This window comes from Thermobia domestica, chromosome 18, assembly GCF_964235325.1.
Source record: "Thermobia domestica chromosome 18, izTheDome1.hap1.1, whole genome shotgun sequence".
Taxonomy (NCBI): domain Eukaryota; kingdom Metazoa; phylum Arthropoda; class Insecta; order Zygentoma; family Lepismatidae; genus Thermobia; species Thermobia domestica.
In genome coordinates this window covers 66,170,848-66,198,581 of record NC_137471.1, presented here as the reverse complement: position 1 = coordinate 66,198,581, position 27,734 = coordinate 66,170,848, and the positions used below count along the sequence as shown (strand labels likewise).

At 34.3% G+C, this 27,734-nt stretch overlaps 1 protein-coding gene across 9 annotated transcripts in view; it reads left to right on the top strand.

Moving 5' to 3' along the window:
- The window catches only part of zfh2 (Zn finger homeodomain 2), a 617,436-nt gene extending 590,275 nt beyond the window's left edge, over nt 1-27,161 (top strand). For 6 of the 9 annotated variants that reach the window (XM_081745104.1, XM_081745105.1, XM_081745107.1 and 3 more), the window contains one exon: nt 18,883-27,161. In XM_081745104.1, the coding sequence (XP_081601230.1) occupies nt 18,883-19,649 (767 nt within the window). In that variant the 3' untranslated portion in view covers nt 19,650-27,161. The remainder of the gene's footprint in view (nt 1-18,882) is intronic. The other 3 variants (XM_081745109.1, XM_081745112.1, XM_081745110.1) reach the window with 3 other exon arrangements.
- Nucleotides 27,162-27,734: the final 573 nt, after the last annotated feature.

Here is a 27,734-nt window from a genome sequence, read left to right as displayed (position 1 = left end):
CTGTCTTCTGTACACCACACACACCTCAAGGAAAATTTACCACCTAATTTTTAATTAAAAATCTGGTGTAGCCAAAGCATTTCATTTCAGCTTTTCCTCCCTCACCGCTTCTTTTTAACTTCTGGTCGTCTTGATCGTCACTTTTTTTTCCGCGCTGCATAACCAGTCTCTCCAACCCTAGTACTTTCGTACTAGATTTAGTAAGTTATGAAATGAAATGAAATATCCACTTTTACGTCCCATGTTATGCTCTTTGAGTTAAAAGAGATGAGTGATTAATGAAAGTCATATTTGTTAATGAAAGTTGATTAATAACTTTGAAATAAATTATGGAATGAAAGTGTGGGAGAAAACGGGAAAACTCTCAAGAAAACCCACGGTCACAATGTTGCCCGTCACAAACTTGTACAGCTTAGAATTGAGCCAGGGATCCTCCTCCCACCAGAGGGCTCTTCAACTTAGACAGTGACCTCCCATTTAATAAGATAAACAACTTCATAGTGTTACATCCATCCCTACAGTTTCCTAACCAATTTCTTAAAGAGTCTTCATCCCGACGAAATTAAAATACCGCTAATTTTACAGTAATTATATGATATCTTCAAATAGATAAAAGATAATCGAAATGTGAAACAAGAGCGCCCTAGACAATATTATTTTACATGAGAAACCGTTATCACGACTCACTTATCTGCCTTCGATTTCGAGCCATTTTGAAAATCGGCATTTATTTTCGCGTTTCTAAACAGCTGAAAACGGAAAGCCACTAGGTGACTTGTGATAACGGTACCTCACGCAAAATAATATTGTCTAGGGCGCTCTTGTTCCATATTTCAATTATCTTTTATCTATTTGAAGATATCACATAATTACTGTAAAATTAGCGGTATTTTAATTTCGCCGGGATGAAGACTCTTAAAGTTAGGGTCACAGTGGTTTAGTGATAGAGCGAGCGCTTACTTCGGGTGCGTGATGTCCCTAGTTCGATCCTCTACCAAGTAAATTTGTGGTGGGCAGCATCGTGTCCATGGGTTTTCTTGGGATACTCCCGTTTCCTTCCGCATTTTCATTCCACCAATTCTTCCATCATCATCATCATCAGAATCATCACTCACTTGCCTTAATCATTCATCTCCCTTCACCTAACGGACATAATTATGGGACTGAAAAATTTCATTTCATTTCATTTCTTAAAGTTACTTCTAACTCCCTCCCCTTACCTTCAAACATAAAGACCAAACACTGCCATGAAAAGTCAGAGCCAAGATATCGAGGTTTACAGCCTCCAGAGATCAAAAAACCATAACCCCCACCTCTATAGACAAACAATACAAAAACAAAGAAAGGATATATGCCACAACACAGAGATAATTTTGGTTCCAAATGAATACTTAACGATTTTATCCAAGTCGCTGTACTTTCATCAGGGATTGAACGTCCGACTACGGATAAAAAAAGCAGCTCTATAGAGATATTCAAATAGCGAGCATGAGCGAGTGTAAACCAGTGATTGCTATTTGTAATCAGGGCTCTCGGGCTCGTGTCCTCGAGTTCGCACCTACTAATCTCTATGAGGCTCACACACTAGCTCAAACTCTCACTCGCTTGAGCTCGGGCACGCTATCCTCACGAAAACTTACAGTAGCTTGATCTCGAGCTCACTAGCCTCATTCGAACTCGCACTCTTTCCGACTTGGATCTTGGCTTCTTAACTACTTATAGGACTTGTGCTCATACGGGCTTACTATCTGCATATAGAAATCGTGCTCATATTGGCTTATAATCTACTTATAGAACTCGTGTTCATACGGGCTTGCTATCTACTTGTAGAACTCGTGCTCTCATACGAGCGTGTTATCTACTTATGGGGCTCGTCTTCACACGGATTTACTATCTACTTATAGGATTCGTGTTCAGAGAGGCTTTCTATCTACTAATAGGATTCGTGCTCACACTGGCTTACTATCTACTTATAGGGCTCGTGTTCACGGGCTTATTATTTACTTGTAGTGCTCATGCTCACGCGGGCTTACTATCTACGTATAGGGATCATGTTCACACTAGCTTACTATCTACTTGTAGAACTAGCGTTCATACAGGCTTGCTATCCACTTTAAAAAAACATGCTCTCACGAGCTCGTATTTATTTGTTGAGCTCCAGGCTGAGAGCCCAAAAGCCGGGATTGCTTTCATTGAAAAATTTGAACATCTCTGGTGCAAGCTTTATTGAAAATAGCTAGCCCTATCTTGAGCAAATGCGAGCCTGAGACATCGTGATTCTCATTGAAATTTAGCACGAACGTATTGAGAATATGCCTACAAAACGATACACAGTGTTATCGAAGTTCTTGTTTGCATGCCACCACTCTTTTTCTCTACTTGCTCCTTCTCCTTTCCATATGGTTTACATCGAAGGGGAGCAGTAAGTCTAAACCCGCGCGAACTTGAATGAGTCACAATTGCAAAATTGATCCCCGTTCCGTACATAAGGTATCGGTTTATATGTGAACGATGAATCCAAACTACATAGGAATAGATTCCGGGTTTGAAGTATCAAAAGCGAGACGGTATGTGACGAAGTATAGAAGATGCATTGCTGGGATTAATGCAGATTCCTTCTTCACTTAATACTTTGCTGGAAGTTGGTACCATTTACAGTAGTCTGGTGGAGACCCTGCCCCTCTTTCTTATTTTTTCTCCCTTAACTTCTTATTTCTTTTCTCCCGGAAACGGCAAAGCAAACCTAGAGACCTCTAGTGAAACCACTCTGAACTGCTTCCCCTTTTCGTACAGCCTTAAGGAAAAGGCGGAAAAAAATTGCAGGGAAATATAAAAAAGAGACGGGAGAGAAAGGGAAGAAATAAAGAAAGAAAGAAAAAAGAAATTTACTCCGAAAAAGAAAAAAAACGGAATTAACAGAGGCAATTTAATTTTTATGGAAGCGGACGGGATGAGCATTTTTTAATTAGTGCTCCGGCGAACATTATGATTAAAAGAGTTGCAATTACGATAGAGGCGGAGGGAAGTAAAGGGAGGTAGGCTAAGAGATGTAAGGGATTGCATGTTAGTTAAAAATGCAAGTTAGTTTGAACTCTATGCCATTAAGAGAAAGGAATAGCCTATAACACTGAAAATAACGCAAGATGGGCGCCAGACGGGAGATAGGAAAGTAAACGAGCCTTTAACCAAAAAAAAAAAAAAAAAGAGTATAGTACGGGAGAAAAAGGGAGTAAGGGAGAAAATGTGGGCAGAGGGTGGGGGAATAAGAGAACGAAAAATAGGGAAAGAGGGAAAAAAGTAGTGAGAAAAACTTTTTTAAAAGTAAACTGCAAGAAATCCGGCTTCACAAAGCTTCTTTTATAAAGCATGTGCTCTACACGTCAGTAAGAAACATTTTGTTTAAAATTTAAAAAGAAATAATGTAAAATTGATTTTGAATTTTTCACGATCAATATTTTAATCGACAGATTATTATTATTATTATTATTATTATTATTATTATTATTATTATTATTATTATTATTATTATTATTATTATTATTATTATTATTATTATTATTATATGTTGAACATTCTCTTTGGTAACTGTGTATATATAATACATTTACTTAATAATCACAGTTCTGTTGTGCGGGGTCCCTGGTTCGGTCCCCGCCCAAGTAAGTGTCTGGTGCACAACATCGTGCTTGTGGGGTTTTCTCGGGGTATTTCTGTTTCCTCCCACTTTCTCATTTTCCACCAATTCTTCCATCATCATTCACTTGCTTTAATCATCGTCTCCCTTAGCCTAGCAGGCATAATCGTGGCACATTTAACTCAAACTTAACTCAAATTGCGAACTTCATATACTCACACCAGGTTGCGAATACTGGTCCCCTGCATCACAAGCAAGGAAGACTTACTATTAGTTTATCCACCGAGGAGCACATATTATTTTTAATATATTGAAATAGAACATAAGAGGCTGTAGCCCAATTATAGTGCTCATCTTTCGTGATATACTATTTACAATTTGATTTTTTAAACCTTATAAGTTAGATAGCAGAAATGCAGTATTTATATTAATTATGTATTTTCCTTCAGTTCAGTCCCCCGTTGGGAGCGTAATATTTTCGGCGTTCGTTAAGATAGCACATCAAAACGACTGGGCAGCTGCTTGAATTAAGAGGTGGCGAACCGCGGTCTAGAAAGCTCCCTTAAGAAATGACGGGATGATAATACATTATCTATAGAAATTATAGCGTTTAGATTTGATTAACTAATCATATATTATTCCTAGAATATCGGCGCTGGGAACTGAGGGCTGATCGTACATTATCCCTAGAAATAACGACATTGAGAACGGATGGGCTGATTATTCCTATAAATATCGGCGTTGGGACCTGATGGGCTGATCGTATATTATCCCTAGAAATAACGACATTGGGAAAGGATAAGCTGATTATTCTTATAAAAATCTGCATTGTGAACTGATGAGCTGATCATACATTATCAGTAGAATTATCGGCAATGAAAACGATTGGGGTGATCACATATTATTCATAGAAGTATTCTGGTTTGGAATTGATGGGCTGATCGTATACTATCCGTAGAAGTAACAACGTTAGGAACGGATGGGATGATCATACATTATCCCTGATCTTGTCTAGAACTGATGGACTGATCATATGTTACCCAACTTAAAACAAATTAATGTAAATTTTAGGAAACATCGCATCCATCATGTCCCCTTTTGACGTCGATCCTATTCGAGTCCTATTTGAAACTATAGATCCATGTTTTTTACGACATCGGCAGTGAGAACAAGACATTAAAAAATTCTATATATTGAATTTTTCTGTATCTTCTAGATTTTTATGTCCCATTTTCGTTGGAAATTCTTTTTTAGCACATCTTTTGTGTCAGTGATTTTTTTTTCTTTCGTCCCAGCCTCGCCTTGTTCTAGTCCCTCTTTCTGTCTTTGGTGTCTGTGTAAGAGTGCTACCGTAATGAAGAGCCTAGGGGTCTCTCTTCACGCAGATTGTTAACATCGATTCATTGACTGCCTTTAGACACACACACATACACATTCACTCATACATTGACTGCGAAAGCTAGTCTCTACATCTAGAGAAGAAACGGAACGCGAAATTAGGACCTGGTGTCTTTTACGTTGCACATTGAAAGTCGACCAAGGTAATGCATGTCTTTCTTTTCTTCTTCCTTCTTCTTCTTCTCCTCTCCCTCTCCCTCTCTCTTTCACATCCTTTTATGGGATTATTGATGTATGGATGAGACGAAGAGCCCTCGGTCCTGCTTTTCCAGCTTCTGCTTTGCCCTGCTTCTTTATCTGCACCTTTTCACTTCCCAACGTTTCAAAGAAGGTAGAGAGAAAGAGGAACTAATATATAAATTGTAAAAAAGAAAAGGAACTAGGGGAAAGAAGAAAAAGTTAGGTTACTAAATGAAATGAAACGTAAAGAAAAAGGGATTTTTTTTTTATTTTCTCCCAGATCATCTTTTTCCAACTGTCTCATGCGTATAAGGAACAATCATAACTTGTCAGTAAATTTCGCGTCATTTTTGTGCCTTCTATTTTAATTAGTTGTAAAGCGAAAGACAAAATTGAAGTTTTGGAGATGGAGACAGTAAATCAATATGGAATAAAATTGATGGTATGTGTCGTCATATCGTATTACTGAACTAAGAACGTTTACGTAATTACACGGAGAATACATCTTAAAGTTGGTTCCAAGAAATGTCCATGCTCGGCGTGTCCACAGGCAGATTTTAGAAATCTTTGAGTTTTACGTCCCACGATTATGCCGGCTAAGCTAAAGGAAACGGTGATGATGAGAAATGAATGAAATGGTGGAATATAATTTTTCATTCAAAATAGCACAATTGAACGTTAACTGTATCATAATTATGCATTTAACATTGGCCAAAAAAAAAAAAAAAATCGAAGCTAAATAAAATTTAATCTACAAAGTAAGTTATCTTGAATAAAATGTAGACTACAAAGTAAGTTATCTTGAATAAAATGTAGACTACAAAGTAAGTTATCTTGAATAAAATGTAGACTACAAAGTAAGTTATCTTGAATAAAATGTAGACTACAAAGTAAGTTATCTTGAATAAAATGTAGACTGCAAAGTAAGTTATCTTGAATAAAATGTAGACTACAAAGTAAGTTATCTTGAATAAAATTTAGTTTATAAAGTAAGTTATCTTAGTTTTGTTACATCCAACTCCGGTCTCCTTTTACTACTTTTTCTTGGGAGAGGAGGGGGAGAGCGTCCAAGCACTTGATGGGGAGGGGGTAGTCATCGTTGGTCCCCGCTATGGAAAACTGTTCTAGGTTTGTTTACAATTTGTTTACAATAGGTTTAACGTAAATTTGTTCATCACCAAAACATTAGAATAATAAATGTTTTAAATGAAAAAAAAATACGTGTTTTTATAAATTAAATAATATAGGAAATCATTTTAAACATAAAAGATTTTTTTTAAAGTAAGAATAATAGTAGTGGTATTTCTACAGTTGTAAATGAAAATATTTCAGTTTCACGTCCTGTGTATGAAATAATTGTTAGAATGATAATGTGAGAGGAAACGGGGGAACCTGAGAGACAAACTCACAGACATGGTGTCCATTACAAACTCGCATGGGTTGAGATCGAACCACGGACTCCTTTCACCAGAGGCGTAAGCTATGTACTACAGATCCGCCGTGTCCTCCACGAGCTATTTGTATTGTCAAGGAGTCCCTGTTTACTATCTATCTATCTAGATATGTATATAATAAGTAATGAATAGCAAAAATAATTGCCAATAATAGCAAATATAGTCTTAGGTTTCACATATTGGTTGCACAGTAAATTTAAACAGTTCTTAATATTTGGTTAAATTTTCTAGTAGCTTTTTGTGTGAGAAATAGTGATTTTTGCGAAAAATATCCTCTTGAAACCTGCAAAAGTGCACTTGTGTGCGCGGCGTGGAGCCCAATATTTTTCTTAGTTCTCTGATTTATTCAAGGATAATCGTGGTCCGCCTTCCTATTGTCTCCACAAAGGTTTATTTTCTCCTTCCCATCCTTCTCCTCCTCTTCGTTCTTCTTCTCCTGAAAATGTTTACTGCTCCTTGTGGTAATAAATGTTATTGATCTCTCGCTGAATTAGTCCGCGAGGAAAAGCTGTTCATCTCAAAAGGAGCGCAAATTCTGCTGAAGTAGCAGAAATAAGCCAACTTTACGGTTAATTCTATTCTTTTTTTTTTTCGTAAAGAAGATTACACGATTACCACGAAAAAAAAAAAGAATCGTAATATCTCCCAACTTCCATCTGTTTACAACAGAAGTGTTTTGTGTTTAGTAAGTTAATATTTTTTATAGCTTGGTTTACTAAATATAGTAATAATTTCTACTCTAGTAACTGAAGTACCCGACGTAGCATGGGAAAATTTCTAAATAGCTTCGGTCTCTCGAAATTTGTCCAGAAAACACTGTATTTGTACCCATATATAGGCTAATTATGTACTCGTAAAGTAAACAATGTGAACATGAAATAAAAGCTAGGATAGGAATGGTGAAATGAAATGAAATGAAATCTTTAAGTTTAACGTCCCACGGTTATGCCGGTTAGGCTAAAGGAGACGGTGATGAGAAATGAGTGAAACGGTGGAGTGAAGAAAGTGGGAGGAAACGGGAGAACCCCGAGAAAACCCACGAGCACGGTGTTTGTCCACTACAAAGTCCACACGGCGCGAGATGGGATCGAACCAGGGACCCCAAGCACCGGAGGTGAACGCTCTACCACTGAGCCACCGCGCTAAAGCCAAGCCACTTGGCGTAACAACCCTTTGTAGGTCTGAACCGCTCCAACGCCATCTGTTAGCGACCGGCTGAAGCACGTCCAGCTTAGCGACGAACACTGCGTCGCCCTGTCTCTAACATACGTATCGAGAGCTTTCTATGCCTAATAGTGGCCGTTACGTCTTTTATTCACGAGACTCCCCAGTTTGCCTCATGACGATGGGTGGACGCCAAACATTGGGAAGTACAGGCCGAGAATCGAACCCAGAACCACGCGGACATGAGTCCAACGCTCTAACCACTAGCCTACGCTGAAAGTTACCGTATTTTCACATTGTGAAACAAAATTCGCCTTCTTTTCTTCGTTGTGATGGTATCTTCTGGAGGAGCAATTTGGATGCTGTGCCATAATGAAATTAGCAAGGATTAAAAGAATGAAGTAGAGAAAGAGTTGGAGAGCATCTGAAAGAAGTAGTGTAGGATGAGGGGCTGATGTGGGAGAAATTACTTTCCCATCTTGTTTTGAATCATGATAACGCGATTAGAGAGTTGTGCTCATTACATTCCACTTTCCTTGCCTTCCACCCAATAGGAGACTCTGGGGAATGTCTCCGGAGTGGAGCGAATGCTGTAATTAAGTTGTCCTGAGATTAAGACTAATTATTGTCTTCTGTCGTTTTGAATATTACAAACTGTGGAAGAAGTTTATGACCTTCTAAAAATAAGAAAATTCCGGTAACATTTTGTTTCCGTGTTTTGTTTTTCCAAAGATGTCAGGGGTTTAGATTAAAAGAAATGAGGAAATGATTGTCAATATAAACAGCACGCATTGCTGATATGGAATAAGCTAGTGATAATATATATAATATTTTTGCCATCCTTTTGTTCTACAGTAAACTGTCATACAATATTTATGCGACCAAATCAGTTGCATACTTGGCTGCCAAATTTTTGTGTTATAATAATCGTTAATTCCATAGGCATTGACCAACTTGCTGATGTTAAAATCCGTTTATATTAATTGTTTCCCAGGTATAAGTCAAAATTAAAACAGATGGTCAAGCTTAAAAAGTAAACTGAAAAAATTAAGTTTAACGTCCAAAGATTATGCCATTTTTGGCTAACGGAGACGATGATTAAGGCAAGTGAATGATGATGGAAGAATTGATGGAATGAAAAACTGGAAGGAAACGGGAGTACTAAAAACCCATGGATATGTCATCCATCACAAACTTACTTGGTCGGAGATTTAACCAGTGACCCAACGCCCCGGAGGTAAACGTTCTACACTGAGCCATCGTGCCCTCAGTTAACGAAGTGATACAAGTCTGCTTTTTCACAGTTAAATTTGTAGAGATCACAGTGTTTTGTTCCACAATAAAAGAGTTATAATACACTTAGCCTGAAACACAAATGACAGAATAATGTGTTCTAAAGATTTATTGTATAGAAACCACATACTTCAACCTTAGAGTAACTTTCAACATATTTGTCATTCACATTCAAACGTTTATCAAGCGATTTCCTGTACTATCATTATACTTTGTTGCCGCCAATGTATGAATCAACTAATTTCGTCACTTCCGCCTCAACCTAAGTGCAAGGATGTAAAAACTGACACTCTCGGCTCCAAACAATACGTCTGCTAGGTACAGAAAGCATAGGCCGATGTATGTTTCAATTTATTTTCATGTAAGTAAGCTTCCCCTCCCTTACCTATCTTTGATCTGTTTTTTTCTTTCAAGTTCCTTCTTTCAGAAACTTAAACAAAAGTAGAGATTCTCTCTCTCATTAATGCATTTATAAGTCAATGCAGTCATTATAATCATTGTAAGTTCCATATGCAGCGCAACGATTTTGGAACCCAGGGGAAGCAAATGATCAACAAATACTGGCGAAAATACATAATTCTTAACCAATCCATATATTCAGAACTTCTTTGAGCACACCAGGGTACATATAGTCTTCTAGAATAAGTGGAAATCAAAAACATTATCACAGATGGCAGGATGGTTTCTCAGTTGTTCAGGATTCACAACTCGTTAGTGTTCATGTCCATGTCTGCACCGTCCCGCAGCTTGGCTTGAGCTGATGAGTGCTACATATTGTGTGCTACAGGAAATTGCTTCTTTCTGGGAAGCACTCTTAACATTACTGATGAGCGTAAAGACGCTGTTATACATGGTTGATTGAATTCGGTGCAACAGAAATACAATGACAGTATGGAAAATCTCGTTAAATGCTATGATAAATGTTTCATGAATACGTTGGAAAGTAGAATAAAGTGTGTAGTTCATGATATTTTCTTTCTTCCTCGTTCACATCGTTTATTGTTTGTATTTAATACCACCAAAACATTTCCTTTTAGTTAATGGATGACTCTCGTGTAAGTTCATTTCTTCATTAAGATACTCGGGCATTTAGAGGAATAACAAGATTAGAGACACCAACTTTTTTGTTGTACTGTACCTTTTAGTATAGTATAACAACATTAAGCATGTAGTCAAGTTGCAAAGATAACCACTTCAATTTACAGAAGTAACCAGCTTATGGACTTACCTTTACTATTTGATAAAGCCACTGTGCTTGTACTCCACAGGTGAGCATTTTGTCATGCAGCTACCGTGCTCATGTTCAAATATAATGGGGTTATTTACCGGCTATTCAAATGACGATTACTAATACTTCTTGTAGTGAAGGAAACGTAATAACACCAAATTAATAGCTGTTTCAGAGACAGATGTAAATTGGTTGGTGTGTAAATTTGAATTATTCTTAATCGGTCATATTTCCGTTGTCTTTGTAGTCACTCGTCGTTGTTTTAAAAATGACGCTGTCCTTGACCTGCCTGTGTGACGTACATGTTTGTCTATTCGAGACAACAATATGCTATGGACATTTATTTGAAGTTGACAGATTTGTAGACGTGACATGGGATGTTAACGTACAGCATCCATTGGAATTCTGATGAGATGCTGCTTATACCGAGATGACCTCGCAGATAAAAAGCGATTTCGGCGACAACGAACTTGAGTGAGTTAGGGTTGTTTTCCATCATGGTTATAGCGAAGCCTCCTTTCTCAAAAACGAATATCACTTAGTTTAAATTGGTTTGTTTAAAAATAAATAATAAAGTTTAAAAAAATAATGCCGCCAATTTGTAAAATTGTCAAAGAACTTAACTAAAAATAGAAGTTCACACTTTGCATCTTTTAAATAATGGTAAAAGCTATTAATACTTCCAAGAGAGTTTCAACAAAGATCATACATGTTTTAACATGTCGCGGAACTAGTTTTCATTAATTTCTACTGAAGGTTACAATAGATAATCCTACCTATATATATGATTAAGTTTAGGATTACAGGGCGATACCAACAGCCGAGGCATAAATACTAACCCCACTATGAAATCCTAATTTTGATTCTTGAGTTTTTTTAAGTTCGAAAAACCGGTGAATTCTCGGAGACTGTCTTCATTGAAAATTCCATTTTGTTTCAATGATACAATTTCACACAGTGTTAAAATAAGAAATAATTTAATCTTAGTAATTTCGGTGATGCCTTGTTTACCTTGGCCACACTTCCTTCCACACAAAAGTGCCCAACTTCTAAAAATGGCCAAGTACCTTCTCGTAGTGCACGTTCTTCCTGTGCGTGTGGTCCCGTGTTTGATTCCCGCTCGAGGTATTTCTGCGGAATAAAAAAAAAAACTAATAATGGTTCGAATCCTGCTTTAAATAGTAAGTCCTGTCTCATAGCCTGTGATGAACACTGACGTTAAATCAATACATTAATTTAGCCACGGTGCTGAAAAGAAACATTAAATTCAAGTTAATCCATTTATATAGTGCTAAAAAAGTAACGTTAAATTCAAATCATTCCAATCATATAGCCTCAGAGGAACGTTAATTTAAGTCAATCCTATATAAAATGGCAACTTATTAAGCAAGTGACAATGCGTGTATGACCAAGTTAAACAAATGGCCAAATTAACAAGATTTAACAGTATAATAAGAATCTGAAGTAAGGTTGTTTAACTGTTAAAGAAAGCAAATCCCGAAGATACCTTGTACTTCGTGACGACGGCGACGATTGCGTCAGTCGAAATGTTATTCATTTCTCTTTCCCAATTCCCTTTCTCCTGTATATATCTGTGAGTGTGTTTTTAACATTTCGCTCTGTCCTTGCCAGTCAATATCAACACCTTCTGTTACCTTTTATTGTCTACGTCGATAACATCATTTAATTTCCATATGCAATCGGGGTCGTGCTTCACAATAATAATATCCCAGATGGGCTATTCATGAACGTCGTGAACACTGAGGCCCCTCATATCGTGAGATACAGTTTATAAATAACCGATTGATAGATGGGTACTCAGCGCAGACAGGTTTTCTCTGCCTTCCTTTCTTGTTCTAAGAGTACTTGGCCAATCGATTGGCGCATACGGTAATTGGTGGAATGCATTAATTCGGTGCTATTTCGACTCGTTCATATGTCTACAACACTTGGAAAAGGGCATACAACGTTTAGTTTTTTTTTTTTTTTTTTTTTTTCGGAGGAATGGCCTTTGTTCGCTTATAAATTAGATAATTCCTAGAATGCTTTATCACTATTAAAAAAAAAAAAAAAAGTCTTTTGCGTGACGTCGCAAAATTTTCCAAATTATACGTAGTATGGTATGCAGTAGTATAGTACCTGTGATTTTTTTTTAATTTGTGCGTGTGAAAAAAAAAACTATTTCAGGTTGACTGTAAAATAAGCTTTATTCTTGTTGCTTCAGCTACGCTTTTGTACGCTTTGGATGTGCTGGGCAGAATTCCTCAGTATGTATTTTTTAAATAAGTACAACAGATGCTTTACCTTAAACATTTCATGATCAAGATGTGTTTTGATTCTCTTTGCGCCGCTTTTTTTTTTTTTTTTTAGTCATTGGCAAAGTATTTTTTCTAAAAGTGGACTGGAAACTTAATACTTAGGTTTAACTGGTATCTTCACTTAAATTTAAATGCCCCTTATTTTGTGAAAAATAAATGTTATATATATAGGGTGATAGAGTGTCTCCTAGAATAAGTAAATTAGCGCAGGAGATGGTACCATTTAATGGAACGCATCAGAGCACCTGTACAAGAGATGTTTGAAGTGTCGACCGTTGGCCTAGAGACAGCCACAAACATGAGCCTGCATGGAAAACACATGCCCACACGGCCCAAAATACCTGATATTGTGTTAGATGTGTGTGTGAACGCTGCTTGAATGCACTCTTGTAAATTAGGCAGGTCAGGAACTGTTATCTCGTACAAAATGGATTTAACATCGTCTCCACAGATAATAGTCTAAAGGGTTCAAGTCGGGCGAGCTGGAAAGGCACGCAACTGGGCCAGAGAGTCGAATCTACTTGTTGCGGAAGTTTACATCCAGGACTGCACGTGCCTTTCTTGAGCATATACCACATGGTCCTCCTCGTCGTATATAAAATTCGCCCATATTCCGTTCGTGGTTAGAAGCGTCAAAGCCATCTAGCGGGCAAATTATTAACTTCTCACCTATACTTCTTAGGAATACATTTCATTTATTGGCCTCAAGGAATTACCGCCAGCCTTACTTCCCACTTATTTCTAGACACCCTGTATATAAATAAAATAGTTATCAAATTTGATTTTAGTAATATGCTATTAAATTTACGTAAAATGAAAAAAAAATAAGGTGGGTGTAAAGACTCAGCTATCACCAATAGAAGGCAGCACTTTCGCCTATCTTTCCAGTGTATTTCATAGAGAGTGGCAATATCCACATAATATATAATATAATAAAAATGGATCTGATAGTTGGAAATGACATAAGCGAGGACAATTTGTGATTTATTATTGTCAAAATCTTTTTGTTCCAATAACAAAAATATTCATTAAAAGTTACAGTAAATAATTTCCACGTTGTCCTACTTTGTTTGTAAAATAGTGCTTTGACTGTAGGTTCTTAGTCGTTTTTTTGTTTAGTTGTGCTCTTGCCTCGAGGCTATCACCAGAACTGTCAGTTGAGCTTAAAGCAGGAAACTGTCGATTACGTTAGAATACTTAATTGAACTTGTAATTAGTCGTAATTTGCCCCGAATGACACTTCCTTGCGACACAACTGCAGGGAAGGGGGAAATCCCTAATTAATGAACACATAGGGCGGAGAGAGTCTAAGCCTGGCCACATGGGGGAATGAAGTTGACGTAATTTGCACTCTAGGAGCAATGTTATTGTTCCCAATGTCTGTTCTTCCCCTTGGAAGTCTGTGTATTTATATATATGTGTGTGTTGTACAGGAAGACAAGGATCGGATGTACCATCAAGACAAATGCGGATATGACGTCACGTTTAGATGCATTAATTACTTTTAATCGTCGCTTTGTTACTTAGGGGAGAACAAGCACGAAGATTTAACAAGCTGGGAATTCAGGTCAATGTTTGCCAGGTGTTTTACTCAAACCGCGAAAGACTAGATAAGCACGGCACACATTTCGAATTCATAACAAGTTAGTGTGTTACTGTAGTTTACTTCATGTCCACATATATAATGAAATTACTGTTTGAAACTTTGTCAATAACTGTTAAAATCTTTTTCAATGAAGCGTTCATTTTTAAAACTGATGGCGTATTGTTTATGTTTATATTAGTCAGTTATTTAAATGATCAGAGTATTCCTTTCCGAATAGTTCATTTGTTTAAATACTAGAGTATGAAATTAGGGTTATGTGAGTCAGTGGAGAGCGATAATTTCTAGTGCAAGGGGTTCCTAGTTCGATGTGAGTATCATTAGTGTCTTTGTCTAACGGGGTACCTAGGAATATTAAAATTTTCATTCCTTTTTTTTTTTTTTTTTTTAATGCGACAAAAACTTAAGATATATTAGATGGCTTTAGCTCTCCCTTCAAAGACGTCATTTGGTCAGATTATCATTATTATAGTATGTGTTAAGTAATGAGGTCTACCGGAAGCTATTGTCCCAATGGGTCTGTCTGTCTGTGATGTCGTTTCTCACCGTTTTAAAGAGCGAAAAATAGACTAGAATACGAAACTTTAAAATATCTTACGATTAGAAATGAAGTCTGTCTTCATTTCTACTTGGTTGGTATTCAGCAAACTTAACAATTGACACTAATTACATCCTCCTTTGTTTAGCGATAGGTGATTTTAATAATGGCGCAGTATACACACTGTTCGATATTTGTAAGAAATCTTAACTTTAAACTAATGGTTAAAATTCGAATAATTATTCGGATAGCAAATAACAATTTCAAAAATCATTCGGATAATGAATAACAATTCCAAAAATTATTCGGATAATGAATAATAAATTCCAAAAACATTCGAATAATGAATAACAATTCCAAAAAATTATTCGTATAATGAGTAACAATTCCAAAAATCATTCGGATAATGAATAACAATTCCAAATATTATTCGGAAAATGAATGGTGAATTCCAAAAAGACATTGAGCTCCCTCGTGGCTAAGCGGTTAGCGTACGCGCCTTTGGCGTGGGAGACATGGGTTCGATTCCCGGCGGGAGCTTATATGGTTCGGATTCTAAGTTAATCAGTAGGTCCCGTCTCATATAGCCTCGCTGCTGAAAGGGGCGTTAAGCTCAAAATCGACTCAACTCAGCTCAAGAAGACACAGTGTTGACTATCGAACTTTAGAAGTAATAATAACAGTAACATTTTATAGATGTTGCGTGCTTTTACAAGTTTCATTATACCCAATAGCATCTCCTCTTCAATTGTTTACGGACTTTTATGTTAACGTATTAGAATGTTCCTTTTTTATTATTGTCATGGGTTAGTTCTTGTATCTGAGTTTTCGTAACGCATTGCCCGCTTCTGAATACTTTGTTATAATATGATAGTAGAACACGTCACAAGCATTTGAAACTTTGGAAAAGCATTTCAGTTATAAACTGAAATGGTTAAATGGAAATATAGTTGAACTTGGGTATAACGATACCAAACAAACATAAAATATTGTGTCATTATAAACTACCGTCGTTGCAACCAAGATGTGTAACGTTAGTATCATACATCAAAGGTTGGAAATTATTAAGTATTTCTCGACTTGATCAAGGCTAACTTCAAATCGAGTTCGAGATGCGTTGATGCATTTGTGAGTGTTGTACTAAGCGTGGTAAAAATTACAGGCCTTATGAATAGTCGTTCTGACGCGTGATTAGTGCCATACTAAGGAGTTCGACTAACATATGTTTCCTGCAGTTGTCAGGCCTTTAGTATGACGCTAATCATATGCCAAAACGACTCTGCATAAGGCGGTACATGTCTTATGAGAAATTAGTTGGTCCCACTGCATATTTGACTGCAGTAGACGAAGTGTCGATTTTGGTGTATAACCGAGTTCAACTACATATTTGCATTTCTCCAGTTCATATAGTTAAGTGTGGCACTTCATCAATATATGTGGTGTTGAAAGAAAATAGCTTTGAATCAATTACTAACTGATAAGATTACATGCGTATCTAGTAATAGCCTATGATTTCGAGGCACTCCCTACTCTTTCTCGGTATATCTAAAGAAAAACTTCTTTGCATGATGTATGACCTTCTCTGTCCATTCTGTAGAATAGACAAGTTCGATAGTAAAATTTTCTCTTGCTAATTTATGGGAACAAAGAATTTCATTGTCCATAAATTAGGAAGAAAAGGATATCTTAACAATCGTACTTCAAACTTATTCCACTATTTTTACTCTAGAAAATGGACAATCAGAGAATGTCATACACCTTGCCATTATGTAGCAAACAAGTTTTCTTTAGATGCTGAAAAAGAGGTGCAGAATGCCTCGAAACAATTACGCAGGTTTCATATCTTTAAGATGTTTAAAGTGAGTTTTATGTACTGTTAGCTTGGAACTTTTAGAAGGTACTAGTGAAAAAATATTTGTATTTATTTATGAATGTGCTTAAACTTTTTACTTAGGAGAAAAACGTTGCTTACCGTACACTGTAAAATAATATTTATTTATTTATTTATTTATTTATTTATTGAAACAGAACACAACAGGTATTATACCCAATTACAGTGTTCATCTTTCATGAAATAATATATTTACAATTTCCCTTTTAAACCTTGTGAGGCAATCAGCGTAAATATCTATATTATTTGTAATTTTTAAGAGTCTGTTGTAGGTTGCACTAATCCTCCATGTTGGCGACTTATTTAGGATATTAGTCCTTGCTTTTGCACAATAAAAGAAGTTATAGTTTTCTGGACGTGTTTTCCTGCCTGGAACGCTTATTTGAAAGCTCGAAAGCAATTCGTTGCAGTCTAACATATTATTAAGTACCTTGTACAAAAATATCATGTCAGATAACGTTCTTCTTTGTTTGAGGGTTAGAGTTTTAAAATTCCTATTTAATGAATTAGTGTTTTCAGTTCTTGGGAAAATGTTTGTTTCCTTATATACAAGATATCTAAGAAATTTGGACTGGATTTTTTCTATTTTTAGTGAGTTAATTTTTGTATCTGGGTTCCATACAAGCGTCGCGTATTCCAGTTTGGATCGAACGTAAGTTTGATACAATTTATGAAGTGTAGCAGGTTTACGAAACTCCCTACTAATTCTTAGAATAAACCCAAGATTTCTGTTCGCTTCATTTATTATGTTATCAATATGAGGTTCAAATGTAAATTTCGTATCATACATCACTCCTAAATCATTGACAGTACTTACAACGGGTAGTTGAGTTTCACTAATTGAATATTTAAATTGCACTGGTATTTTACGTTTTGTAATACTCATGATTTTACATTTACTAATATTTACATTCAAAAAATTACTTTGACACCATTGCACCACTGAATTTATGTCTTGTTGAAGTTGATTACAGTCATTTATGGAATTTATACATCTAAAAAGTTTGAGATCATCGGCATACAACAATTTGTGGGAATACGTTATACATCTAGGAAGATCATTTATAAATATTACAAATAGTAGTGGACCCAAATTTGACCCTTGTGGAACACCAGATAGTTGCAAGTATTCGGTTGACTTGTATCCCTTATATACAACGAACTGCCTTCGGTCTCTCAAATACGATTCGAACAGCCCAATTAACTCTGCGGAGAAGTTAAATTGACGAAGTTTCTCTATTAGTACCTTGTGATTTACTCTATCAAATGCTTTCGCAAAATCGGTGTAGATAATATCTACTTGACCACCTTGATCTAGGGTTCTTGCTACAAAATTGTTAAGAACACTGAGATTTGTGACTGTCGATCTACCCTGGACGAAACCATGCTGGTATTCTGAAATTGATAGTTTTATGTGATTTTCAATCCGTTTATAAATAATAGATTCAAAAACTTTAGCAAAAGTACTCAATATTGATACAGGCCTATAATTTTGAATATCTTTACCATTATTAGACTTAGGAATGGGACAGACTTTTGTTATTTTCCATTTACTGGGGGAATTTACAAGTAGAAATAATTAGGTTGAATAAAATATAGAGTGGAAGTAGAAAGTGTTCTTCACATCCCTTTAATATTGCAGTAATTTCGCAGTACTTCACAAAATAATACTGATATATATATATAAAGTGTTGGCATTCGATAATCATGACTAACAAATCAAAATAACCCCTTTATTTCATAGTATTTTGTACTAAGAAGGTATAGACTAGAATCCTAATGTTTTTCCTCCTCCTGGTCTTAAAATCATTTTGCAGAGTTAATACTCGAACGTATCCATAAAAGGACGTCTTCGTTGATTTGCTAGTTTTCCGCAATTTTCAATGATACGGATAACCAAAATACAATAAGTGGCAGCGTGTAGTCAAATTACATACCGACACTTGTTCCGTAATGCTCTCTAAAGCCATAGACCATTATGAACTTCAGAGTCTGAGTGTCTTTTAGTTTTTCGGCAGTTTTGAAAAATGCGAATATCTGGCGAATTAACAGAGATGCCCTTTTAAAAACTGGATGGTACCAATTTAGTAAATATTTTCATTAATACTTTGTACTTTAATCAATGTTATTTGTATTTTCAATATCATATTTATTTTATTTTATTTTATTTTATCATTCCAGCAGCTGGAGGAAGAGGCAGTGTGCTTTTCGAGTCAGGATTCGGAGGTGGCAGTGGAACTCCCCTTGCTTTACTCCACCTCCCCGCGACGGCGTTGCAGGAAATTGCAGCGATCTCGGCGGTCGGGGAACCGGGGGTCTCCACGGTGCGAGTCTCGGTAGATACGAAACAAGCATCTGATTTGCTCCGGCCGAGCGACCTTCCTTTATGCCGAGAAGTGGACAAGGAGGCCGGCTTCGTCTGCAAGAAGTGCCAACTCGCTTTTCCATCAGAAGCTGCTGTGCTAGGTCATCAGCGCGTTGTCTGCTACCAAGGGAAAGCGGCTGATACCAGAGGCACCATCCGACTGGTGCAAGTGCAATATGAATGTAAGACATGCTGTGAGACCTTGTTGTCACTCGTGGAGTTCAAAATGCATTGCGACACCGAACATCACCTGCGACTTACGCAACCCACCCCTAGTCCAACTTTACCACCGCCACCTCCTCCCGGAAGACCATCATCAACAAGTGTTCCATCTGCAGCAGCAGTCCAAACATCATCATCAACCAGTATTTTCGCAGTACCGCCTTCTTCCGAGTCACCAACTACTGGTCTGTCAGATGAGATGGAGGACGTGGTGAACCAAATCACTGCACTTGCCAAAGCGGCCGCTGAAAACACCGATTCGAATGCCAACATTGCCTCCAAAACCATTTCAAGCGTCCAAACGAGCAGTCCAAAGTTGGATCTCCCTTGTGAAGTTGCCACCACCGCCACTGGTCAATAGGCTTTTCTGACTGAAAAAAAAAAAAAAAACTCTCATCCTATTTCTTTTAACAATGAAAGAAATTAAGTATTCCTATGAACTGATTAATTTAGAAAAAAACAAATAAGAATCAGAAACTTATGTTTAAGAAAAGAATTACGATAATGTGAATTCGGATCATAGTCTGTTGAGTGTAGATGTGTGTGTGTCTTGAATATGTGTTTAGTCTTGTACTCATACATACACTTATATATATGACAGAAAGAAAGAAACGAAAAAAAAAAAAAAATAGAAACAGCCAGCCAAGCTAGGCATGTTGAGAAAAATTTGTGATGTCGTGCTCAGAAGATTTTAAGATATAAATATATTAAAAAAACTAACTAAAAACAAGCTTCCCCCTCTCCTCTCTACTCCCGTCAACAAAAACTTTTAAAAAAATGTGTAGTAATCTTGTTGTTATATATTGAAGTATGCATGTGTGTAAGTTTCTGTTCTTGTATGCCTGTGCGACGTGTGTGTGTGTGTGTGTGTGTGTGTGAGTAAGAGAATGTGTACATTTTTTGTATGTGTGATTGTAATTATAACATTTTTTTTTTTTTCGGCTCGGTGACTCAATATGTGCACACTTACACACTTTTAAAGTTCCGCACCGCAGCTGAAATCAAATGTATTCCTATGAAAGAAAAAAATCGTTTTACATTGTGTATATTTGCAAAATAATAATAATAAAAAAGAGAATGTACGATGAACTTGGTAAAGAAAAATTGAGAAACTAATAATAATAATAATAATGGGAAATGTGCTGCTATTACTATTGCTACGATATTAAGCATAACATGATGGTATAAAAAAATAAGTAGTAAGTCGTTTTTCGTATGTTGGAGGTGTCCTTTTTGATAACTAGGGCTAACTGTATATATGATGATTATTATTATGATTATTATTATTATTAAGAGTATAGAAAAGTAAACAGAGCTGGCTGTCGAAACACCTCGCTGCTTTTCTGTAATTTTTTGGCATATAGAGAAGTCATGACGTCATTAGCTTTGTTTGTGTATATGTCCTTTTTCGCTGGTTGTAAACGCCATGTTATATTCCACAGAAAACGTTTCTGTTTAGAGCTATTGCTAGGGTCCAATATGTAAAATTGTGTGTTTTTTTTTTCCTTGAGTCAGGTACGGAGGGAAGTAAAAAAACTAATACTACTAATACTAATAATAAATATAGATTATATAAATATAAATAATATAGATATATATATTTGCGAGGTTGGATGGATGGATTCTATTTACGTACTACTGTCCCCCCTCCCAAAGAAAAAAAAATATTTAAAAAAATAAATAATGTTGAAGACCTCGCAACATAATGTTCCCTCCGTGACCAAACTCTTGTCTCGTCGGAGTGCCTGATTTGTTCTTGGCTCGATTAAGAAAAAGAAGGCACTCCACCAGCTTGTTCTTTGCTTCTGGGACTGGAGCAAGCTGAAAAAAAAGTTAAAAGTACTGAAGTTAGAGCAAGGTGAAGTGATGCTACGAATCATTAAAAGAAAAACTGACAAAATTTCTTTTTGGTAATTGATTATAATAATAATGATGATGATTGTCCTTCTAATTTGAAAAAAAAAAAATGTCCAGTGTATTTGTGTAATACAGTCTATGGATTAATTAAAAAAAAATATTCTCAGTTTGAAGGGAGACGTTGGAAAAACAAAACAAAAAAGGCATTAGGTAATATAAAGAAAAGGCGTGCTCAATTAATTTTAACGACCTGTCATTAACAAAAAATGTGTGTTTATGTATATATCTACCTGATGCAAGCGAAGTGCACTGCCAAAGAATTAAAAAGCACTGGACATAATGAAACACTATTCGATACATACTTATACCAATGTGTTTCATACAAAATCATCATCTATCAGAATTTTTTTTTAAAGGTGGTTCGATTTTTTGTTCTCTTAAAAGTAAACGTTTTTATATTTTTAAGAGAGCAAAAAAGATAAAAGGCATTGCTTCACAAGATACTGCGAAGGTACGTTTCCCAGTATTCAAGGTTCCTATCTTAGCTAACATTACTAAGGTTCCTGTTTATGAATGCTTTTCTATAATAAGAAATTAATTAATTGTATTATTAGTTTAGTGTGCCAGGTACGTTGTTGGTGTACATCTTAACAATACTGGGGTGTGTGGAGGGTAGAGGAATGGAGAATCCAAGCAGTGGATGGATAGAAAGTTATTTTGGTATTTTGAAAATAATAATAATAATAATATGGTGCAACTTAGTGGATGTTTTAAAGAATTATTAATCATATCAGGGATGTAAGAAAATATAATAAAAAAAAAGTTGAAATAATGTTTTGTATGTTAAGTCAACTCTAACTTAGAGATCTAACTTAGTAAGTTCAATTGGTAAATTTCGGTATTTTTGTTGTTGTAGATTTTGATACGTATAGAACTGCCTGATAAATGTATAATGCACCATTTCGTTTCGTCACATAAAGAAAGGTCTGAAAAGAAGAAAAAACGAATGTTGAATTAATTAAATGCATTACATATGCTTGGATCACTCCTGATCTCTGCTCAGTTGGGACACTAACCAAAGCACACATGACTATCACTATATATATATATATATTTAAAAGAAACTGTTCCTCAATGCTATGCCCTTTCCATTTTCATTTTTTGAAGAAGTGTTTATATTAGAAAACAAATTTTTAAAAAAAATAAGTTTTAAGAAAAGTTAAGCTTTAAAAAAAAAAGTAAAATTACAAAAAAAAAAACTTCAATGTTGGTGCCATTTTTTTGGTAGAAATACTTATATAAAACAAAGTAAGGCTTTCTAAACTAAAAAAAAGTGAAAAAAAGAAAATATATATATAGATTAATGTAATATATATTCAACAAACTATCTTGCCCTAGAAATTGCACAAGAAAAGATTTTAAAAAAAAATAGAAAACAATTATAATATGCTACAGGATTTATTCAATAAATTGGTTCCTAGCTGTTCAAAGCCATTGTGACCAAGTGCCCATCAAACCACTGCTGTCAAGTATCAGATATACTATTAAAAATGTATATCATTCCTAAGTAGCAGTGTTAGTTCTTTTGGAAGTGTTGTGATGACTTTATAATAATTATTCTGGGTTCTCTGCTAGAATAATTGAATGGAAAGCTGACAAATGCCAAGTGTATATATATATATTATTATTATTAATATATATACACAGAAAATCCTTGGACTGTGGTAACAGTATAAGCAAATATAATAATAATAATATTATTATTATTACTATATATATATATATAAAATAAACGTACAAATTACGAAACCTCGCCCAAATAATATTGTAGTGTACGTATGTGAATAACATTTAATTTTTTTCGTTGTTCTTTTTGTAAATGAAGGTGTGAGGGTGATGATGATGCTGATTCAAGGTTCCTAGTAGATTTCATATCTTTAAAGATAACTTATTGTGCAAGGGGCACTGCCATCACCTACACTACCTCTTTATATTTGCACCGCTGTTGAAAACTTGCCCATGCTATGCAGAGTGAATTTGTTGTCATGAAAATGAAATATAAATAATAATTTAAAAAAAAAAAAGTATACAGCTGTAAATGACGATATCATATCATGGGTATTTTTTGTTTTCTTTTCTTTGTTTTGTTTCAGAAACAAGAATAATTTTATATATATATAGAAAAGATACTGAAACATTTTTTCAATTTGAAAACAAAATATTTACATCTCATGTAGATTTTTCTTATAAGATTTGTTACATATTTTGTGAATCAGAGTTACGAATTTCTGCTACGTCACTTTCTTGTAAGCATAATTTTTCTTTGGATAAATGTTTTGAAAAAAAATAAAATTCATGTTTTATTTTTCTTTTCTTTCCATATTTATATATATATATCTCGAAGAAAGTATATTAAGCTGTTCAACACACATACATTCACTCTGTTTTATTAACTTTTATGATTGAATTCATATATTTAGTATTTATATGATTTTATGATTTACGAGAAGTATATATATACACATGTGAATATGTGAATATGGAGAAAAACCTTCGGTGAATGAACAGGGGCTTATCAATTATATAGTTTAAAAAAGGAAAGTGGACTACATTATTTCGTATGTTTCTTCATAGGTTTATCTTCTTTTCAAAATCGAATTACACCCTTTTCTAATTACGGAACAGTAAGACCAAATCAAAATTTCCCTTAACAACGGAACAGTTTACGTTAGAAAATACTAAGTAGTCTTACACATGATATAAACTTTACATTTCTTATCTTCAGGGCAACCAAATTCACCCTTAGAAAGAAAAGAAAAATAACTACCAAAACAAAAATATATATTTTTAGATTTTTTTTTAAAGCGTGATGGTACAGTGTTTTCGCAGGGCAAGATAACTTCCCCCCACACTTTGTTCCTTGTTATGTGGAGTTAAACTATGAATTACTATAACAATACTATCAGTAGTACATTTTGTTTAAAAAAAATAAATAAATAGATATACAAATGATTGTGTGTGCTGATTGCTTAACACTAATATTTTTTCGCATGTTTTGCTTCTCTGCTTGGGTTTTGCTTTTGCTTTTAAGCTTTTTACTATTTTGCAGTGCATGTTCGATTAAAATAAATAAGCACTTCATTCTTACCTGTTTCTAACAGAACTTAACATACTCGCTATTTTGCTTTATGTTGCTACTTGTGTTACTAATACTTGCGTCTTACCTGCAACAAAGTAAGCTCCAGCTTATTTTATTATTATTATATTATTATTATTATTTTTACTAAACCACAGTACGATGGAATGTACCTTAAAAATTCATATTGTGGACCGTCAGCAAGCTTTATTATTTTTCTCTCATTCTTTTCATTAAGAATTCATCAAAACACTACGATACTTCTGTTTGTTTCACAGGACATATACACAGGTAAAGTTCCTAATTGAAGAGTGAATATACATATTAAGGGCCTTAAAGAATGAAACATTTAAACTGACGTTATATATAATATAAATATTACCTAATACATACATACATATATATAAATGTGTTCACTGCCTTACAGAAGATGTTGCTGCGTTCTGCTATTGTAGACTATTGTGTAGGGGTAAGAAAAAAACCTTATAAAATACCTGAGCATGAGTTAAGAAAAAGAAAAGACTATTTGTACATTTTCTTAAAAAAAAAAAAAACACTTCTATCATGGTCAATTTCATTTTATTGTATCAATGACTCAGATAAGACTACGGTGTCTTTCAGTGAAGAGCTGGACTCTCCAAGTAGCAATTAGCAAGAAGAGTATACAATTATATATATATAAAAATTGCAAACATGTGAAAAAATATATGAATAATGTACATTTTTTTAAATTAACTATTCAGATACGGTTTTCATCGTTTTTTATTCCCTTCTGTACAGTTTCCTTTTTTTTCCCGCTCGGCATCTGATAAGTATTTAATTATTTGTCTATTATAAGAATTCTTTTGTAATTATGATTTTCAGTTGCGTTTCTTTTTTTTTTTCGTAGAGTGCATGATTGTGTTAATGCGACTTTTTCGATTCATATTTTGATTTCATTAATGATTGATTGTAATTATGTTAATTTTTTAATTTATTTTTTGCGTATTCCAGTAGCCAGTATACCTCAAAGAGAGAGAAAGAATTTAACGTGACAATAGCAGAAATTAGTATCTCAAATGCGTTTTTATTCATATATATATAAAATATAAATACATATGAAATATTTTTTGTCACCAGTTTTCGCAAAGACTGTACTAAGATACATTTAAAAAAAAGTAGCCATTCACTCACTGTACCAGTAGCTAGAAGAAGGATGGGTGAAATTTTTGTTTAATATCAATCTTATTTATTTTTCCCCATGATTACAAGTGTTATAATGTATATACTATTATTATTATTATTATTATTATTATTAATTATTATTATAATTATTACATAAGGCCCATGACATTGAGGACATGTGAAATCAGATCTGTGTGTTAAATGTATGTTCGAGCATGTGTGAATGCAATTTTTTTGTATGTGTGAGTGTGAGATTGTTTCCAGAGAACGAGTATTTTTTTTAATTGTGAACACGAATACGTGATTGTTTCAAAAAGAAGAAAAAAGAACATATTGTGAATTTTTGTTTTATTATTTGCAACAGACTGGTACCCCCTATGTGTTATCTTACTTGAAGAAAAAATAAATAAAAAGAACATTTAAAAATATATATATATATATCATTGGTGAATATATTATGCCATTTTTTTCATGGCTTACCAACATGAAAAAGTAACACGTAATAACAATAAATAAATAGATATTCACACACCCAAATTGTATCAGTTTGGATTCAACATTGTGTATGGTAATAAACTATTAAATCATCAGAGAACAAAATTTCAATTTCATATATATTAAATAACATCTTATATGATACTACTACGTAGATTGATACTTGGGGAACCATTAAGAAAGAAAGAAAAAAAAAAAGACAAAGTACACTGCTAAAATTACGGTATATTAAAGATTTCTTTCTGTTATTATTATTTTTCATACTTATACTCACATACGCAAACTTGCGCCCAAACAAATACTTATATTTCTTTCTACGCATACCTATAAAAGAATAACTGGGATCTCTGCATATCCTTACCCAAACACACACCCTAGATAAACGAATGGGGGAAAAATGAACGAATTGTCTCATATATATCTATTTTGGAAGTTGCTCGCCAGTTTAGTTATGGCTGTTGTTGTGAGAAAAATTAATTACTCGAAAAAAAATAATAAAAACTGTGGCCCAGTGTATATATATATATATATATATATATATATATATATATATATATATATATATATATATATATATATATATATATATATATAATATAATATAATTCACTGAGTGTTCTACCTCAACACATGAAGTTCCTATCATTAATAGTAATAAAAGAATGAAAGATTGATTGCTCTGGGCCCAGTTTAAGATTAAGACACAACGTTTCGTCTTGTCGCATTAATTTTGATTCTCTCGTATATCTATATGAAAAAAAAAATTATATGTATATTGTAATTGATATAGGAAAACCAAATGAACCTGTAAAACAGGTTCGCGTTTTTGTATACTTAGTGTTGTAGAAAGAGCCAGGATACTGAAAAGTGAAACTTTTTTTTTTCAAAGTCAAAGAGCAATAATCAGTTCTATTAAAATACAGTATTATTCAAATTTTTCGCCTTTGTTTTATTTTAAATTAAAACAAAATGAGTTTTGCATTAAAAAAAAAAAAAAAGAGGTGAAAAGTATTGTATTTTGTATTCTTCACTACTACTACAAAAAGTATAGCCAAAGAAACCGCCACTATTGATACTTATTGTTGCTCTTTGCTTTTTTATGAATGCTCAGTGTTGGTTCAGTCATATATATATATATATATCTTTGTTTCACATTTCAATGTGGAATTTCAAACACTTATTATACATATATAAATATAAATATAAATATCTTTTCTCTTAGTAGTTGTTGTCCAGATATATCATTAATCAGCACACCACAAAAGAATTCCTATACCTGAAACAATAATAATAATAAAAATAATAGAATAAGAACCACATAACCTTACCTAGTTGTAGATATTGTTTTATATATATATATCTATACATATGTGCAGTTCTATTTTTGGTATACAAGTTAAAATTTAGGTTTATACTACATGCCACATGTAGTCTGCTTAATTGACCAATAAAAGTATTGTGAAGGAAGCCCGGAAAGAAGTGTTTAGTATCGAGGAATGAAAAGTAATTTGTTCAATTCGTGTGTGTAATACAACGTGTTTGTATAACCATACCACAGAGACGGAAAAGAAAATATATTTCATTGATTTCTAGAGCTTACCGTATTGGCGTGAATATACGACCTCGAATAATAGTAGGACCGTAAGTTTTTGAGACGATTTTGATAGAAAAATTAAAAAAAAAAAAAAAAAACTCTGCATAATATAATACATACTTTGCAAATAGTAAATAATGGAAAAATTTACATTTTTTTTAAACCCTTTTAAAGATTTAAATCCTAGTTGTTATTGCAGT